The following is a 17,935-nucleotide window of genomic DNA, read 5'->3' on the forward strand; positions in this document are numbered from 1 at the left end:
AAGAGAAGAATGTCCTCGTTTCTGCCAATTACTATCAAGAGAAACCTGGATTAATGAAATACCGGTAGTGAATTTTTGAACAGCATTTGCTTTAATTTCATTTGCAGCAAACTTCATACAATCTTTAGCAGCAGAATCATAAGCAGCTTGAATCAATTTATGATTATGTTGAAAAGCATTTACATTAATGCAACACATATTTGTAATATAAGCAAAACGACTCATAGGTTCATGCCCTTGACCAATCTCACGAAAAGCAATAATCATTCTTAAGTTAATATCAAATGCACTCCTGCCTTTACTTTGTGTGGTTTTGTCCGCAGTATTACTTGTAAAAGTGCACCATTCATATGAACATGATGTGCATTTGATTTTCAAACTGTGTGAAAATCCCATTCTCTTTGAATCATCATTTTGTATGGTTACTCCATTTTGAGAACCTGGGCAGCTACCAACTTGCATTAATATTTCTTTGAGAATAGGAAAATACATAATTAAATTAAAATCATGTGAACACTGTTTTACATTCAATTTAAATTTGCTAAGCTTTTTAGCACTACATGATTTTTTTAGTAAAGTTGTTGTTACTATTTCGGTTTTACTTGCTTTTTGGAACTTGTTCCCAGCGAATGTCCTCTTCACTTTTCTTAAATGATTTTTTTTATTTCCCATTACTTTTTATATAAGCTATATTTAAAAAATAAAAGAACTAAAATCCATAAACAACTTCATTAGTAAAGGTAAACATAAATGTAAAGTTTTGTCATTTATTCATCTCTTATATAACACTGAAAGTAAATGTAGTTTGTTTATTTTTTTTTAATCTACGGTATAGAACAGACTTAACTATCATACTAAAATTCAATTTTTTGAAAAGTATGCCAAGTATACAAAAATTAGTCCAAAACAAGAAAGAAAAGTGTGTTGATAGGGGCCGTTGCTATGGAAAATTATTTTAACCACCTCGTTTAAATCTTAAAATAAACATTTTTTGTTTATTTTTCTGAAAAACAGATTTCAGAAATGAATTCAGGGATAATTAATTATCTTAAAACAATCTAAACTGAAAATTTGAAAAATATAAACTTTATTTCCGGGTAAACCACCTTAAATTGCATAAATTTAATTTTTTTTTGTTTTTTTTGTTTTATAAAAAATAATAAAATTTGCCATAAATAGACTAAAATCATTCAAAAGGGGATTCAAAAGATAAAAACGCATTGATACATTTAAAACTTTAATTGCCTTTTTCTCAAAACGGCAAAAATGGACTTAAAATATCGTGTGTGACCATTCGGCGAATTTTATATATGTCAGAATTATATATATGCCAAAGTTTATAAATAAAAATGGACTTAAAATAGTCTTGTTTTGCAGCGACGATATATTTGTGTAGAACTTGCTACTTTAGACATGTGGCTTTCAGAGATATGGCATCAAATTTAATTTCTAATATTAATAATTTTAACGTGTTTATTACTATTAAATAAAAAGATGAGAGACTTTTCTTTTCTTTTGATGTGTTTACAAATTTTACAACTATTGATGTGAAAAAATTTTAGACCTTTCACATAGCAGGTAAGGTTATTTTTTATAGCGAATTTTATTTTTGTTTAATACATTGAAATGTAGAACTAATAAAATAACATAATTTTAACAAAAGGAATAATAAATTATTCAATACGATGACGTAGTTAATTCTTTATTTTATCAAAGCAAAAACCACCAAGCGTAAACAATTCCTTTATTTTAATAGACTGCATCTTGCACAACAGGAATAAATCCGTTATTTCAACGGACTTATATCGACAAACTTCAATCCGTTAAAATTTTAATCCATTAACATAACTGAAAACCCATTGGTGAAATAGCGACAGATACAGTTCATTGTAAATAACGAAGTTTTTCTTAGTGTAGAATTTTTTATTTTGTTTTTTCGTTTTCTTATATCAATTGAGAAATTTATGAAAAACAGTATTAACTATAATTAGTTTATCCTACCAACAGTTTTAAAATTGATGGTATTCTCTGTATATTAATCAGACTCGCATCCTTGTATTTTTTATATTTTTAAAACATAAAATTGTTAATTGATTAACACGCATATGAAGATAACAAAACAGTTGCATAAAGAAAAAAAAATCCACTAATAATCGATTTTAAACTTTAACATAAAAATGCAACTTTAAAGAAAAGTGTTCGCTTGCGTATCTAAATAATATTAAGATTAAAGTAAATTGAAAACTTAATTTAAGAAATCAACTTAAAAAGTTACAATATTAAAATCCTAATAACTCCAATATTTATAATTTTATTTAAATTATTCAAACCATAAACAATTTTCATATGAAAACTAAAAATATGAAAAGTAAGAATTAAAATTATTTTAAAAATCAACGTGGGAGTATATAGTTATATATGCAGTAAGTTAAGTCATTAACTGATAGACATCAATTAATCTCAATATAAGGATGATAAAGAGAAATTTTAAATTACCCCTATCGCACAAAACTATTCAATATGTTTTAGTAAAACACCATACAAGAAATACTTAACAATTCCTAAAAATATAATTTAAGATATTCTGAGATGCCAAATAAAAGGGGGAGAAAGATATGAGAGGAGGAGCAAGTCTTATGAAAAATCAGACAACTTTCAATTACTTTGAAAACAAACAAAAAATAACAAAAAAAAATATTTACACATTAATTGATCCCAAAAAAAGATTTTTAAAAATGAGGGGAAATAACTACCTAGTTAATAAACAAGGATTGATAAAATAAAAAAAAAAAAAAAACGTAATGAGTGGGGAAAAATTCAAAATTAATAAACAAAGACGGTTATTATGCACCTCAGAAAACTTTCTAAAAAAGTCATAAAAGCTCTCAGTAACATGAAAAAGTTTTTTTTTTAAAAAAAACCCCTACTGTATTAACCCATTTGTTATACTCCATTTTTCATCTCTTGACTGAATAGATTTTACCACAATGATCTTAATAGATATTATCGCATTCTTGGTCTAGTGAATAAATAAACTTTACAACTTTTGAATCGTCATATTGCTTAGCCCTCTCAGCTAAACAGATTAGTTTTTTTAAACTAATATTAAAACTTTTTTGTTTTATTGAACTTTCAATTTCTCGTATCTCTTCATTATTAAAAAGTTTGAGCTCATTAAGTATATTTATCATATATACAACATCCCTTATTGCTGGAACTTCGATAGTGGCATTAAAGCAGTTAAGTACTTGCAAACTTCGAAGAACATCTAAACTATTGCAAGTTGTTATAATCAATAGCTTGTTATTTTTTGGTGTCTTTTTTTTTAAAAGCACAATTAACATTCGCAACACTAAATTAGAAAACCTCGGACCAATTGGAATATAATCGAACAAACCTTCAATGTCATCAACTATAATGCAACTTAATTCAGACTTGTATGCATCATCGAAGATTTTTGTAATTGCTTGACATCTGGAACTTTCAGAATAACCAGACATATTTTCAGAAGAAACAACTTTCACGAAAGGAAAATTTGACAACTTATATGCCAAGTGAGCTGCAAGTGCAGTTTTACCACTACCTTCAGGACCATGCAATAACAAACTGACGGGTGAAACCAAACAACCGGATTGAGCTTGTTTAATTAGTGACTTACTAAATTCAATAATACTGGAAATTGGATTGCCATACTCAAAAATACCTATGCCAAGGTAATGATCAGCATCGTCAGTTCCACTACCAAACGCTGGTTTAATGTCGCTTGCTGCAACATCAAAATCTGTTTTGGTAACCAATAAAGATTCTACTGCATTTTGGTGAATTTCCACTTTACCTTGACCTTGACTCACAAATTTATTCATAGCATTAGTAGTAGCAGCACGCACCAAACCTTCTATTTCTGCACCACTGTAGTTCTTTATTTGAACAGATATTTGCTTAAGATCAACCTCTGAGTGAAGTTTCTTATGCTCTTGAAGTTTTAATGTGTGAATGTTGAGAATTTGCAATCTACCTTCTTCATTTGGAAGATTTATCTCCATCTGTAATTCTAATCTTCCAGGTCTTAGCAACGCCTCATCAATAAGATCTTTACGGTTTGTCATTCCAATAATTAAAATATTGTTTAACTGTTGCACACCATCCATCTAAATAAATAAAATAAAGATGATGAAAAAGAAATAAAACATATTAGAAAAAGTAGCAGTAACTAAAAGTATTTATAAAACAACCGTTTATAAATTAACTTTTTATTTTTCTATAAAATTTTCCTAATAAAAGAATTTAAATAATCATATAACCTTTGATAATAGCTGATTAACAACAGTATCAGCTACTCCAGTACTGCCTGTAGCAGTTCCTCGTTGTCTACATATTGCATCTATTTCATCAAAAATAATCATATGGAGTGGACTATTAACTCCATATTTTTTTTTATCAGCTTCAGCATCTTCAAACAGCACTCTTATATTTTTTTCAGACTCACCAACAAATTTATTTAAAATTTCAGGACCATTAACAATTTTTGGTTCAGAAGCATTAAGCATTTTGCCAATTTGACGAGCCATTAAAGTTTTTCCAGTACCTTTATAAAATTAAGCAAAAATACAAATATGCATCAATATAAGAAATAACTAAATATGATAAGTTATTTTTAAAGCACTTTTTTGTAACTTCTCGCTTACGAGGCGAGCGCTCTACCACTACGCCACAACCGCGTAGTGGTGTAGTGGTAATTTAAATATATTACAACACTTTGAGGTTTAATGTTAATGGAAAACAAATTAAATCATTTTCAAAAATAAGCTGCCAAAATGACATTTTGGTTCAAGTAGCCCCAATTTTGAAATTCAAACATAAATACATTTTTTTTATTAAAATAATAAAAATAAAAGACAATTTTAATTGCTACATTTTGTAGTAATTAATATTTCTTTTAAGAAATGCTGTCAAATATTCTTTTTTATCTTTTTTTAGTTGTCTTGATAGACAAAAGTTTTACACAAAATTTTTACCATAATTGTAGTTTTCTTTAATAAAATGTTTTTTGATTAACTCTCGGAAAAAAATTTATTATTATTTTTTTTTTTGTTACTTGATTTGAGTAAGTGTAAAACTAACTTATTTAATTTCATACCAAATAATTCTATAAAAAGGAAACAAATAAATAAACATTTTGTTTTTTTGGATTCAAGTAACCCCGGGTAGCTCAAATAGCCCCGCGTGACGGTGATAATAGTAACAGGAAATTATTATCTTCAGCATTATCAAATCTAAACAAAAGCAAAAAAACTATTGCGAGGAAATAAAAGGCTATATTTGTAAAACAAAAATCCATTAACTTATTTGGATTAAACCTATATAACAATGTTATGTATTGAGACATTATACATTACAGTTTAATCACAAATGTTTGTTATTTTTACCAAATGGACATGTAACATTTTTACATAATTAGATGTAACAATGTCTTGTGTGAAAACGCATGGTATTTTATAAACAAATAATTAAAACAAATAATTTTTAGATTCAAATATAATATTTATACACTATATTTATAAAAGTTGTTTCAAAGTAAGAATAGATCAGAATTTTAAAAACAATAACTTATTTTAACAAAATATATGTAAAGGCCAAAAGAAATTAAAACAATTTTGAAAAAACAAACTTGAACCATTTCATGAAAACTTGAATGTTACGGTTAAATTAAAGTAAAATAATGGGAGATATTATATAAACATATTTTATGTGGTAAATTATTTAATTGAGACAAAACTTTTGTACATCAAATATAAAATACAACATGGTTAATAGCAATATGAAAATGATAAATAATTTTTGTGCAACTACGTTACCTCTTGTAATAAATTTGAGATGTAATGTAACTTAAAAATGTTATAAAGGTAACCTTAATAAGCTTTTTGTACTTACAAAAATAATATTTGTCATTTACAAAAAAAAATTGGTGTTAAGTATTAAACTTATTTTTAATTATTGCCTTCAAAAAGTTTATGTAAAAAAAAGTAAAAAATTTAATTAAAATAAACTTATTTCCACTAATTCATAGTATTGTTATACTAGGAAAAATGATGTTACTAGGAACAAAACTTTAAAATATCACATTCCTCAACCATCTTTCTTTCCTCTTCTACCTCGGCCTCAACAAAAGTCCTTCTCGCCATTTCTCTTAATTTAAAAATTATTATTATTTTTTTGATTTTACGAGGATTTAAAAGAATGCCAGATTACAAACATCTTCCGCTTTTTTTGAAAAATTAATTCTAACTTTTTTATACTCCAGGTATAAAAAAAATAAATTGCCAAGAATTGCGATAAGTAGAATATTTTCTTTTTGAAAAATTAGTAACGTGTTGCTATGCGCAGGGCTCTCCCGAAATGGGAGGGGGTATAGGGGTGTCTCACTCCCCAAAGCTGTCATATAAGAATCTGAGTAGACACATTGAGCAAGTTTTGAACTATAGTTGGCAAATTGCAACCTTTTTTTTTTTGGTGTCTCTAGTTGGCAAAAAAATACATACACCCTCCATGGAAGACCTCTTCGGGACGGCCCTGGCTATGCGCTCCATAAATTTTAATAAGTTATACGTTGTAATGAAGATGAAGAAAAAATTTCGTAAAATGAACAAAGAGTTTAAACTCGAATTAAACGAACATGAAGAGTGAAATGAAAAATTAAAGACAATGAATTATAATATTTTAAAAGATTCATTTGCAATAGGTACGTTTATTATTGTGTTAATATTTGAGAAAAGATAACGTTGTACTTTTATGCTGAAAACTTTTCCTTGCTATATAAGGTTCAACTGCGGTATTTTTATTTTAAGTTTTATTTTTATTTTTCTGCATTTGCGCCTTTGCTATTATTGTATTTGTATTTGCGGTTTTTAGTTGCTTTTTTAAAATTTGGTTTGGTAAAGTAACTACAAACAAAAGTCAAATAAGGTTTAAGCAGTTTGTTACATTGATTAAGTTATTAACAATTATAAAGTTTTACAAATTCCATTGATAATCCGACAAATTAATTCCATTGAATTTTTAGAAATAATCTCTACTTTACAACTAGGAAAACGCTACCTGACAAGAAACACCTTTAAAAACAAACAAAAAATATGGATAAAAACAACAATAAAATGTTATAACTCGTGAATTTTTCAATACATTTTATCGTTCATTATAAGTTTTACTTTTGCAATAATTTGGAGAAGTAAAAATGACTGAGTGTAAAACAAACCCAAAAGATAAAATAGTGAAGTAATAATTTTCAGCAGCGATACTTTTTAAAGAATTTTTGTCTAAATATAATCTTTAAAAAACTTCTTAAAATATTGTTAACCGTATTTAACAACCATAGCTTTTAACTTTTCAGTGTGATGAATGTTTTTTTATATATATTTGTTAAGAAGCGTTACGCAGCCTTGTTAACAAGATTTAGTTACGCAGCACGCATTTTGCCAGCAAAAAGGCGATTTGCCTCCGCGTTCAGGAGTTTTGCGCTACGCAAATTTTATCTTTTAAGAATATTTAAATTATCTTTTGATGTTGTTAACTTGAGGTTTATTTAGAAGAAAAAAAGTCGCAAGTAAAAGCATTTACAGTAACCGCAATTGTAATCTAATAAATTTTTTGTTTAAAGAAACAGTTTGTTTAATAATTTTTTTGTTGTTAAAAATTAGTTAAAAAAAAATAAAGTGTTTTAAGTTTTATCTTAAGGAATTAAATGTATAAATTCCTTTTAAATATAAAAATTAATTTTTGTCATAATAGTTAAAAAATGCACGATTTATTTTGATATAAATATCTTATTAATAAGATATTTTGTTTGTTTGAATTGTTTGTTTATTGTATTCAATAACGTTAAGTTTTAATGACGTTCGTTTAATTTATGAAAATAAACAACGATAACATATTCGTATGTTATCGGTAACTGATAAATAATAAAAAAAAACTCTTTATTGTTTAAAAACATTTTTAAAATGAGTTTAAAAAATAAATAAGAAAAAATTTATTAAAAATTAATAAAATAACCAAAAACCAACTGTAAAAATATAAGAAAATAAACAAATATTATTTTAAATTTTTTCAAACAAATACTTTTTTTCAAAATAAAATTTAGTTTATATTTGAAAAAAAATAATAGAAATGATTTTTCAAACAGGAACTTAGATTTTATTTGTAACTTTTGTTACAGTGAGAAAAAAAAACTTTATGATTGTTAACGCGTTAATAAAATAACTTTAATTACAATGCGGTACTTGAAAAGACGCTAGTGACGCAAAACATAACAAAATATATTTGCTGAGTTGAAATGCGTTACGCGTTAACAATACAATATAACTCATAACAATACGTATTACTAACTCGTAACAATACGTATAACGCTGACTTAAAAATGCGTAACGAAAACGCCGAAAGGCCTGATACTTATAATATAAAAATCATCAAAATCAACATAACTACTATCATCTTGGCATCATTATCATCATCATCATAATCATCATCATCATCATCATCATTACAAAAGTATTTTTCAGAAGTCTCTTAAATTCTCGTTAAACTATTATTACATGCTAAATAAGTGGTTCCAATATTTAAAAAGAAAACACTCTTGTATTAGTTTCTTCATATAAAAGTTTTAAGAATAAACCATGTAAAAATACAACTTGATAATAGGGTACCAATATCAGACTCATTAACTTTCCCCTAGAACCCAGACTCAAAGACCTGGCATAATAGAGTTCCAACGCATGCTTCCACTGGTAAATCGAGGTAAAAGTGAAAAAATATGAAGAAAGAAAACTTAAAATAAAGTAGTTTAAGTAAAACTTATATTATCAGGCTTGGTCGGGAAAGGCGTGCGATCGCACTCTGATCTTGACCACGCATACAATATTTAGTTGCGACAACTTGCCCACGGCTTCATAGATGTTTTGAGAACATTTCAAAAAATAATCAAGCGCAAAAAAGTTCAACTGGACCGATGAGAGACAATTACAAAAGTTAAAAGCTTCCTGATTAAATTGTTATAAAATAAGTTTAGAATAATTAATAAACTTCGTCTTTTATAATTAAGCGACACTCTTTTATATAAAGTAAAAACTTACTATTAATAATTGTTTAATAAAGAAACAATTGTTATTCAATTTATCAAAGAGTTTAGTATAATTTCTTTTATTTGAGTACTTCTGATTTATTTCAACAAGATTCTAATAAACAAACGTTTGTTGATTTATTTAATAAATAAAAAAGTCAATCTTTTTTTAACCATTTCGCGCTTTACGTAGTTGGCCTGAGTTTTGTTTTTACAAATTACATACGATTCTTTGTAGTACGACGAACAAAAGAAACAATTAAATCATTCAGTTACTATGACATCTTCATAGATGTTTTGAGAACATTCAAGTATGTTTCCATGTTTGTCCGCATAACAATAAGTTTTAAAAATACACGCAAAAAAATTAAATTCATAACTTTAATCTTTACTAATTAAATGATTTTATATTGACGAATGCTTTAAAAGATTCGCTAATATAAATTTGTTTTGTTTTAATACGTTGACTTATTGTTGGAGCCACACACACACAGATGTTTAAAAGATTTAATAAAATGGCAGAGTATAAACTTTTTAATAACATATTTTGATCTATATTATTAAAAAGTTTTATATATACAGCATATAATATATACATATATTAGCTTATACGCTGCCTTTTTATTAAATTCAACTTATTTATGCAATCGTATAACAAGAATATGACAATCAAAGATATCATATATATAATGCTAAATATATTTTCGTCCTTCAGGACTCTTAAGTAATGTACATAAATATAAAATTATGTGGGATAAAATTTATATTACAAATTTTTTATCCGTCCGATTCAGATATAGAACTTATATCTTCACTGGTGCAGCTTTCTTCGCTACTATAATCAGTGGCAATACTAGCATTAGCTGAATCAAGGAAAAAAACTCTTCGCTTATCTAAGAAAATATCCACAGCACGACTTAAAATATCATCGCGTTCTTGTTGAGTGAAATTCGTGTCATTCCCTGCTATGATTATTGAGTCTTCCATTGTTGAGTGGTTCATCTTTAAACGCCTATCAGTCAAAATCACAGTCAAAATACTGAAAACGCGTTCGACAGCTGAATTAGAACCAGCAATACACATCAGAAGTTCAACTAAAAGACTCAAGTTTGGAAACTTAATTTTATAATAAAGAAAAATATTCTGCCATATTTGCAATGGTGTGAGTGCAGTGGTGTACTGCGCATTTATTAATAGTTTTGCAGCTCTCCATTCCGAAAGAACCATTTTAAAATCCATTCCTAATTTTTCTAGAGGGTAAAAAAATTCGTTTAGCAATAAAGATATGCTGGCATCACCATACATGCTGTCTGCTGTCCATACTTGCGGATCTAACCAATCCATTGATTCGAATATGGGATTTAACAGCGAACTAAATCTATCGTTTATTAATGGCAGAATGATTTCAATTGCTAATTTTCTTACTTTAATGGCAGAATGAATACATTCAAAGTTAAGATTAGCCATATTGTTGAGTTCAATCTCAACAAACTCAGGGTTTGATTTTTTCAATTCGTTACCTTCTTTGAAATACGAAGAAAGAAGATTGGTTGAACCATCTTTTTCATTGATTATAAACTTGAGTAAATATGAATCAATAATATTATCAATATCTTCATGGCTTAATTCCGCTAAGCTAGCCTTTGTTATATCCACCGCTGGTTTTAACTCATTCACCATTAACATTTGTTTTTCAAAAACCAATGATAATGGTGATAACTTTTCTAAGATGTCCAAATAACTACAAACCATACATAATAGTCTGTAGTCATGCAACCGTTTGGACAATCCAGAAAGTTTAGCACGCATATCTGCTTTAGTGTCGCGATCAGCAAGAGTATTATCGAAACCCACAATAAGCGAAGGCCAATTATGTAAAAGTTTTGTAAAGCCGCGTCTCCTGTGACTTATAAAGCGCGTTCCAAATATTTTAGGCAACGTGTAATATGTAATGTTCAAAGCCTCAGCAGCTTTTTTAACTGCGCATTTTAGCTTTCCAGAATTGGGAAATAAATTAAATATGGAAATGTAAAAACGTTCACACTCTTTATACTGGGAAATATCTTTCACAGCATCTTTTATTGCTAATTCTAAACGATGGTTTACGCAGTGAATTTTTATCAGCCACATTCTATCTTTTTTTAATTGTGTTAACACGCCATTATAAATTCCAAAATTAACGCAAGCTCCGTCGGCCGTAGCGCTTACAAGTTTGTATTTGTAAGCTGACGCAGTTAAAGGAACACTACCGGTTTCAATAAAAATGCTATCAATAGCCTTTTTAATGGTATTGGCATTCATACCACCCAAACTGTTCATATCAAGTAAAGAAACTACAAAACAGGCAGGGGTCCCTTCGCGTTCAACGCGCACAAGAATCAACTCTTTTTCATCCTTTGTTTTTCTAGCCTGAGAACCATCGGAAAGAATGGAGAAAAAGTTTGTTTCATTGACAATTTTAGCAACTTTTTCTTTAATGGCACTGGCAATGCATGAGATATATTCACGTGCTAAAAAAGAAATTAAAAACAATAAAATAAAAAAATAATAATAAAACTAATATTTTTCAAATTAAAAAATAAAATGGATAAATCAAAAGGATAAGACCATTCGAATGTAAAATCTTAAAAAAAAAAAAAAATTAAACTTTCATTATAATAGTAACGTAACTTTAATTTGATTTTTTCATTTGAATTATTTTATTAAATTACGAAAAAGAAACTGAACCTAAAAATCAATAACCTGCTTTATTGTTGTCTTTTCCTTGTAAAAGGAGTGCACCATTAAGTCTTTGGCATTTGATCAGTGTCTTGAAATGGCTATGTGGCATGCTTGGTTTTAGAGCCATTTCATAGGCTGTTCTAATCATCTTTAATAACGCTTCGCGGTTGTCTTGTGTAATAGTTAACAAGTTTTCCATATCGAGGTTAGCAATACAACTACTTCCAGGATCTTCTGAGTTACCATTATCAATCAACACCGCTAATCTATGGCTTTGCCCTCTAAGATGGCGATCAACCTTTATTATTATCAAAGAAAAAATCACGGTTCAAATTAAGCAATTTTCTAAAAAATTTATTCACTTAGTAATATAGTAAATTATAAGATAACTACAGTTATAAGTTATATAATGGTAGAAAAATTATGTTTAAATTAATTCCTGGAGTCACAAATTAAGAACAAGCTAATTATTTTAATTTTACCTAATACTTTGTCACCACACAAGTTCCCTCCGTAAACGCTGTCAAAGAATGATTTGATACTCCTTTAACTAAAGCATCCGTTAAAATTTCAGTTTTGTTCCTAGCACAAATCTTACACCATATTTTGACAACTAAGCCATTTTCTTCCGTGTATCCAATAACTGATTCTTTCCCCCACGAAAGAAAAGTTTTTAAGTTCTTAGATATTGGTTTACTATCTTGAATTTTTTTTGCTTCAGATGTCATTTTTACAAATTTGTTATACTTAAACTTAAATTTACTTATTTCTGTTTTAAATACTTATTAAAATGAAAAATAAAAAAAAAGCCCACTCACTATTCATAATCAGTGGTAAAGCAGTTCCGCTTCCTCCTCGTAATTTATTTTTACCTTTTGAGTTTAATCATAAAAAAATGCTTTCAGATAGTTTGACGTATTTAAAATTTGGTTTTGGTTAGTAAAATAAAAAATAAAAATATAATTCATTTGGAATGTAATTTTTTTGGATACTGATCATTATAGACCGCTAATTCAGGGGTCTAGCACATTGCGGAATTGTTTTTAACATTTTTAAAGATACTGCTAAAAACAACGTTCTAACATTGTCATAGTAACGGAATGATTTAATTGTTTCTTTTGTTCGTCGTACTACAAAGAATCGTATGTAATTTGTAAAAACAAAACTCAGGCCAACTACGTAAAGCGCGAAATGGTTAAAAAAAGATTGACTTTTTTATTTATTAAATAAATCAACAAACGTTTGTTTATTAGAATCTTGTTGAAATAAATCAGAAGTACTCAAATAAAAGAAATTATACTAAACTCTTTGATAAATTGAATAACAATTGTTTCTTTATTAAACAATTATTAATAGTAAGTTTTTACTTTATATAAAAGAGTGTCGCTTAATTATAAAAGACGAAGTTTATTAATTATTCTAAACTTATTTTATAACAATTTAATCAGGCAGCTTTTAATTTTTGTAATTGTCTCTCATCGGTCCAGTTGAACTTTTTTGCGCTTGATTATTTTTTGAAATGTTCTCAAAACATCTATGAAGCCGTGGGCAAGTTGTCGCAACTAAATATTGTATGCGTGGTCAAGATCAGAGTGCGATCGCACGCCTTTCCCGACCAAGCCTGTATTATGTATAAACTATATTTTAATATCTAATTTAACGTGAACTTGGTGTCGTGTTAAAACGATCATGTTGCAAGCAAGAAGTACAGAGTTCAAACCCCATTACATTTCTGATAGTACATGTTTCTTAGTGCAACCTGGTTGTTCAACTAGATTCTTGTTTTAGAGTCATAAGGTCAAATAAGGGTTATAACAACAGTTGTAAAAATAAACAAAATGCTGCATATCAGTTAGTAAATGATAGTGGCTAATTTTAGACAGGAGCTGATTTTGATAAAATCAAGCAAGCGCTGCATAAACATGGTTAATTTTTCTAAATCTTTTATCATAAGTTAAAATTCTAAATACTCACTAATGTCAGTTGCTATAAATGCTAGTTTTGTATATTGATTTATTAAAACCTCAAAAGCTAATTAAAATCTACCTACTGTTTTAATTTAATTATTTAAACAATTAGTTTAGATTTTATTCAATTTATTCATTATTTTAATATTTAAAACTAATTTAACTAATTAAATGTCTTTCCAATCATAAACATTAGCAATAACAAAAAATCAACAAAGAAAACAAGAAAATACCTGGCGGTCCATATAAAAGAATTCCTTTCACGTGCTGCAAACCAAGTTGTTCAACTAGTTCTGAAGGGTATACTCGAGATACGAAAGCTCGTCTAAATATTACTGAAAATTCTTTATCTAAGCCACCAACACCCATTTTCGAAAAGTCCCAGTCAGGATTTAATATTGATGTGGTTGTCATAGTTGCTGCACCGCGATACTTACCAGTAAGATTTATATCTGAATTTTCTGCCTTATCGAAGATGACTAATGAGTTCATATTAAGCAAACCAAATGTAGAGACACTATTTTCAATACATTCTATTTTATCAACAACCAATAGTAATAACGGCATTTTATCTGTAAACTTGAAAACCAGTTTTTGACCTATAGTAAAGGGAAGATCACCAAAACATTCATTGAATTTTTTCGACATTAAATCAGTGTTAAAAGAGTCCATTATTTTATTTTTTTTATAAAGAAAATCTACTTTAATATTGATTTTACAAATAATAGCAGGTGCTGTACACACACAAATGGAAACATCAACTCCACGCTCAAGAGTAAGGTCAGTCCATATTCTTTGAATATAACTAAGTCCAATAAGTTCAGGTCGAATTTTATCATAGGAACATAATTTATAAGTGAACTTTGTACCATTATTAAAAGAAATTTTTGCAAAAAGTTCATCTCTATATAAAGATTTAAGATCTTTAAAAAGATCTTTATTTATAACTAGACAATTAGTGAGTGACAATTCATCACTCGGCGATTTAGTTACAGTTAACATTCTCCTTTCTTTTTCCGTAAAAACTTCCATGGTTAATGATGTGTATTACTAAATTAAAAAAACATAACTCAGCGACAATAAAAATATGGAAACAATCAATCAAAATATTTTAATAAATTAAATTTAACAGTATAATAAATTTTACTATTTCTTGTTAATACGACAACTTTGCTAACTTTTATTTTTTTTGACTCTGATTAAATTCAATATCAACTTTAACACAGAAACATAAATACTCGAGGGAGTAATTATTTACAAAAATAGCCTATGATTTGACAATTAAATTACATCAATTAACCATAATAATGTTATGACAATGCCAATAACTTTTTAAACGTGACGATAAAGGTTCATAACGATTAGCCATAATAGAATGTTAATTATTACTTAATTACAATGTTAATGCCTTTCCAAAGATCGCGAAGATTTTTTACATTTTCTGAGAAAATATTTTTTAAATGGTTTTTTTTACAAAGTTTAATTAATGTAATTATCATATATTTATATCTTTTAAAAATACTTTCAAACTTTGTTTTATTAATAAGATCTTTGGAACTTTTCATTTTTGGAAATATGTGTTAGTATCATTGGACTTTGTAACATCGTCCCAGTCAATTTTTGATAAATCAGATTAAAAATTATCTTTATTAAAGTTTTTAAAACTCCTGCTATATAGAAATTGTGTCTGCGTGGTATAAATAATTTATTGGGGCAAATATAAAATTGAGCTAGGTGATCAGAAACAGAAGTTGTCAATCTTCCTGAAACAATTTCATTAACTATTAAACTAGAGAAAATATTATCAATAATTGTAGCAGAGTGATCAGTAATTCAAGTTGGCAAAGTAATAAAAAGGCGAATATTATAAAAAAAAAAAAAGTTTAAAAAATCAGTTTAAAAATGTACTAATAAGCCCAAATATGTCCACTAGCTGAACTAAAAAGTTTAAATTCGCTTACTGACTGAACAAAAAAGCATTGCTTTCCCAGCCTTTAGATAACCTATGTTAAATAAAATTCTCATAATGAGAGAAAAAGAACTTGGGCACTTTATTTTAGTTGTTAAACAATGCTCCATCTCTATTGCCGACATCGGCAGCTTTTAAAGCTCTTCTTAAAAAAAATGCTGCTAAAAACAACGCGTATAGCCTACCGTTGCATCCTGTTCATCCAACTGACTAAAGGAAACAGTACATTGCGTTGAAAATTGTTCACGAGATTAATTTATCTGTAATTGGAAACCATGAAGCATTTGTAACATAAGATATACAATTAACTATTCAAAAGAAAAACATTAGGCACATGAAGCGATGCTTAAAAACATATATGAATTCTTTTCTGTCTTTAAACGAACTTTATTGAAAAAGCTCATTATAACTACATCTATAAATCATAGATGAAACTTGTATCAAAGAAGACAATTGTAAACATGTGCAAAAAAATATAATTTTGTTACGGTCATTACTGATATCTAGTGCAATTTGATTGTATCAAAGAAGATAATTTTTGTAAACTTTTATCAAAAAAATATAATTTTCTTCTTGTCATTACTGATTTTAAGTGCAATTTGATAGTAATTAATTAACATTTTGTTTTAGGTATCAAAGATTGCGGGATTTTGTCTACCTTTGATGAATTCGATAGATCATCTTATATAAAAAAAGAAATTATTTTTAAACAAAAAAAAAAATGGTTTTACTTCATGATACATTTGTTATTGAAAAATCCAACGAACAAATTTAAATTCCCATTTTTACAATTGCTTTAAATATAAAACTCATATGAGTAACAGCTTTTTAAACGAAACATTGATATATAATAATGGTAAAATAAAAATACCAATTTTTTAGTCGTTTTGTGATGGTCGGTAAAATCTCGGTCAGTATTTTTTATATACCCTGCATATCTTGAGATGGAGGTATCTAGACGAGTATTTCCAATGACACAGTTTTTGTTTAAATTCCAAGTTTTATTTTATTTTATTATAGACAAAGTTATATTACTAAAGATAACGACAAATGTGAAAACTTGTTTGGCTCTCTTTTTTTCTTCCTAGTTTTAGCCTAAAGAACAAATTAAAAGCAAGAAACTGCATTTTTTACTACTCGACTAATTTAAATACAACATAAAGGTATGAGATTTATATCCGACTTTTTTATATTTTTAAAAGCTGGAAGCTCATAAATGGTATCGATGGTAGATAAATAATTTAAAGGCATTTGGAATATAGTATATAATTTATAAAAAGTAAATAAAATTAAAGTAAATAATCATTTTCATTCTAATTTTTGGAAAAAGTATTAAAGCTGAAAAATCTATTAAAATTTAAAAGTTTAATCCTATTCTTTTTCTAACGATAACTTAAAAAAAAAAAAAACAACTTGCAAAAATTAAAACAACCACAGACTACAGTGTAATAGCAAAAGTAAGAAAACATTTTGCAAAAATAAAACCTAATAATGTTTTTACCTACTTTGTTACCCCAATATAATTTTTACCGTTGTGTTTAATCCCTCTATCGACCCATCCCAGCCATCTACGATTAGGCTTGCGAGAGTTGGCAGTCTAGCATTGATCAGAGTTGAAAAAGAAACAGCCCGTGAAATGGAAGAAAATATATTAGTAAAACTATATTTTCTTGCTTGCTGCTTGCATGCGCTGTTTGTTATGATGTAACGTCATTCGCACCCACGCTATTTTATTTACATATTTGAAATGTATAAAACTCGCCGAAGGGATGAGTGTCACACTTTGAGTATCATAGCTTCTTGTCACCTTTAGAATTTGGTATGATTTAATGAAAATTATATAATCTGTTTTATATATTGAAATCTTTTTCGAATACAATTTAATAGCTTTCATATTTAATGTCACTGTATAACTTAGTTGAGAAAACTAACTTCAGATTGAAGTTGTTACGTGATGCCTTAACTATTCCGTTCATAAAGTAGGGGTAAAACGTGCCTTATTTAACAAGGGACACCGCGAGAAAGTAAGCCATAAGACTACACTCTACCAGTAAAATTACAACGAAACAAAAAAATTAGTTGGACTTCTACAATTCTATTTTGGTCAAGGACTTAGAGGTCGTCAATAATTTACGTATCGTTGAATTTAACAAATAAAAAAAAAAAGAA

At 27.7% G+C, this 17,935-nt stretch overlaps 2 protein-coding genes across 2 annotated transcripts; both read right to left on the reverse strand.

Moving 5' to 3' along the window:
* Positions 1 to 2,499: 2,499 nt before the first annotated feature.
* On the reverse strand, positions 2,500 to 15,048 carry LOC136089225 (vesicle-fusing ATPase-like). Its single transcript, XM_065815004.1, has 4 exons — positions 14,945 to 15,048; positions 14,031 to 14,847; positions 4,302 to 4,585; positions 2,500 to 4,148 (listed from the first exon to the last, which is right to left on the reverse strand). Exons 2-4 carry the CDS (start codon positions 14,827 to 14,829, stop codon positions 2,994 to 2,996), a joined length of 2,238 nt encoding a protein of 745 aa, XP_065671076.1. The 5' UTR covers positions 14,830 to 14,847; positions 14,945 to 15,048; the 3' UTR covers positions 2,500 to 2,993.
* LOC136089226 (zinc finger protein 862-like) lies at positions 9,550 to 12,283 on the reverse strand. The gene is made up of 2 exons (XM_065815005.1): positions 11,852 to 12,283; positions 9,550 to 11,619 (listed from the first exon to the last, which is right to left on the reverse strand). Exons 1-2 carry the CDS (start codon positions 12,027 to 12,029, stop codon positions 9,887 to 9,889), a joined length of 1,911 nt encoding a protein of 636 aa, XP_065671077.1. The 5' UTR covers positions 12,030 to 12,283; the 3' UTR covers positions 9,550 to 9,886.
* Positions 15,049 to 17,935: the final 2,887 nt, after the last annotated feature.

This window comes from Hydra vulgaris, chromosome 13, assembly GCF_038396675.1.
Source record: "Hydra vulgaris chromosome 13, alternate assembly HydraT2T_AEP".
In the NCBI taxonomy this organism is placed as follows: domain Eukaryota; kingdom Metazoa; phylum Cnidaria; class Hydrozoa; order Anthoathecata; family Hydridae; genus Hydra; species Hydra vulgaris.

Coding starts and splice junctions, on each gene's coding strand:
- LOC136089225 (XM_065815004.1), bottom strand. CDS start 14,829: ATGGAAGTTTTTACGGAAAAAGAAAGGAGAATGTTAACTGTAACTAAA. Junction 4,586..14,030: donor TCTTTTATATGGACCGCCAG/GTATTTTCTTGT, acceptor AATTTTATAAAG/GTACTGGAAAAACTTTAATG. Junction 4,149..4,301: donor TTAATCAGCTATTATCAAAG/GTTATATGATTA, acceptor TTATTTATTTAG/ATGGATGGTGTGCAACAGTT.
- LOC136089226 (XM_065815005.1), bottom strand. CDS start 12,029: ATGGAAAACTTGTTAACTATTACACAAGACAACCGCGAAGCGTTATTA. Junction 11,620..11,851: donor AAAAGACAACAATAAAGCAG/GTTATTGATTTT, acceptor TTTCTTTTTTAG/CACGTGAATATATCTCATGC.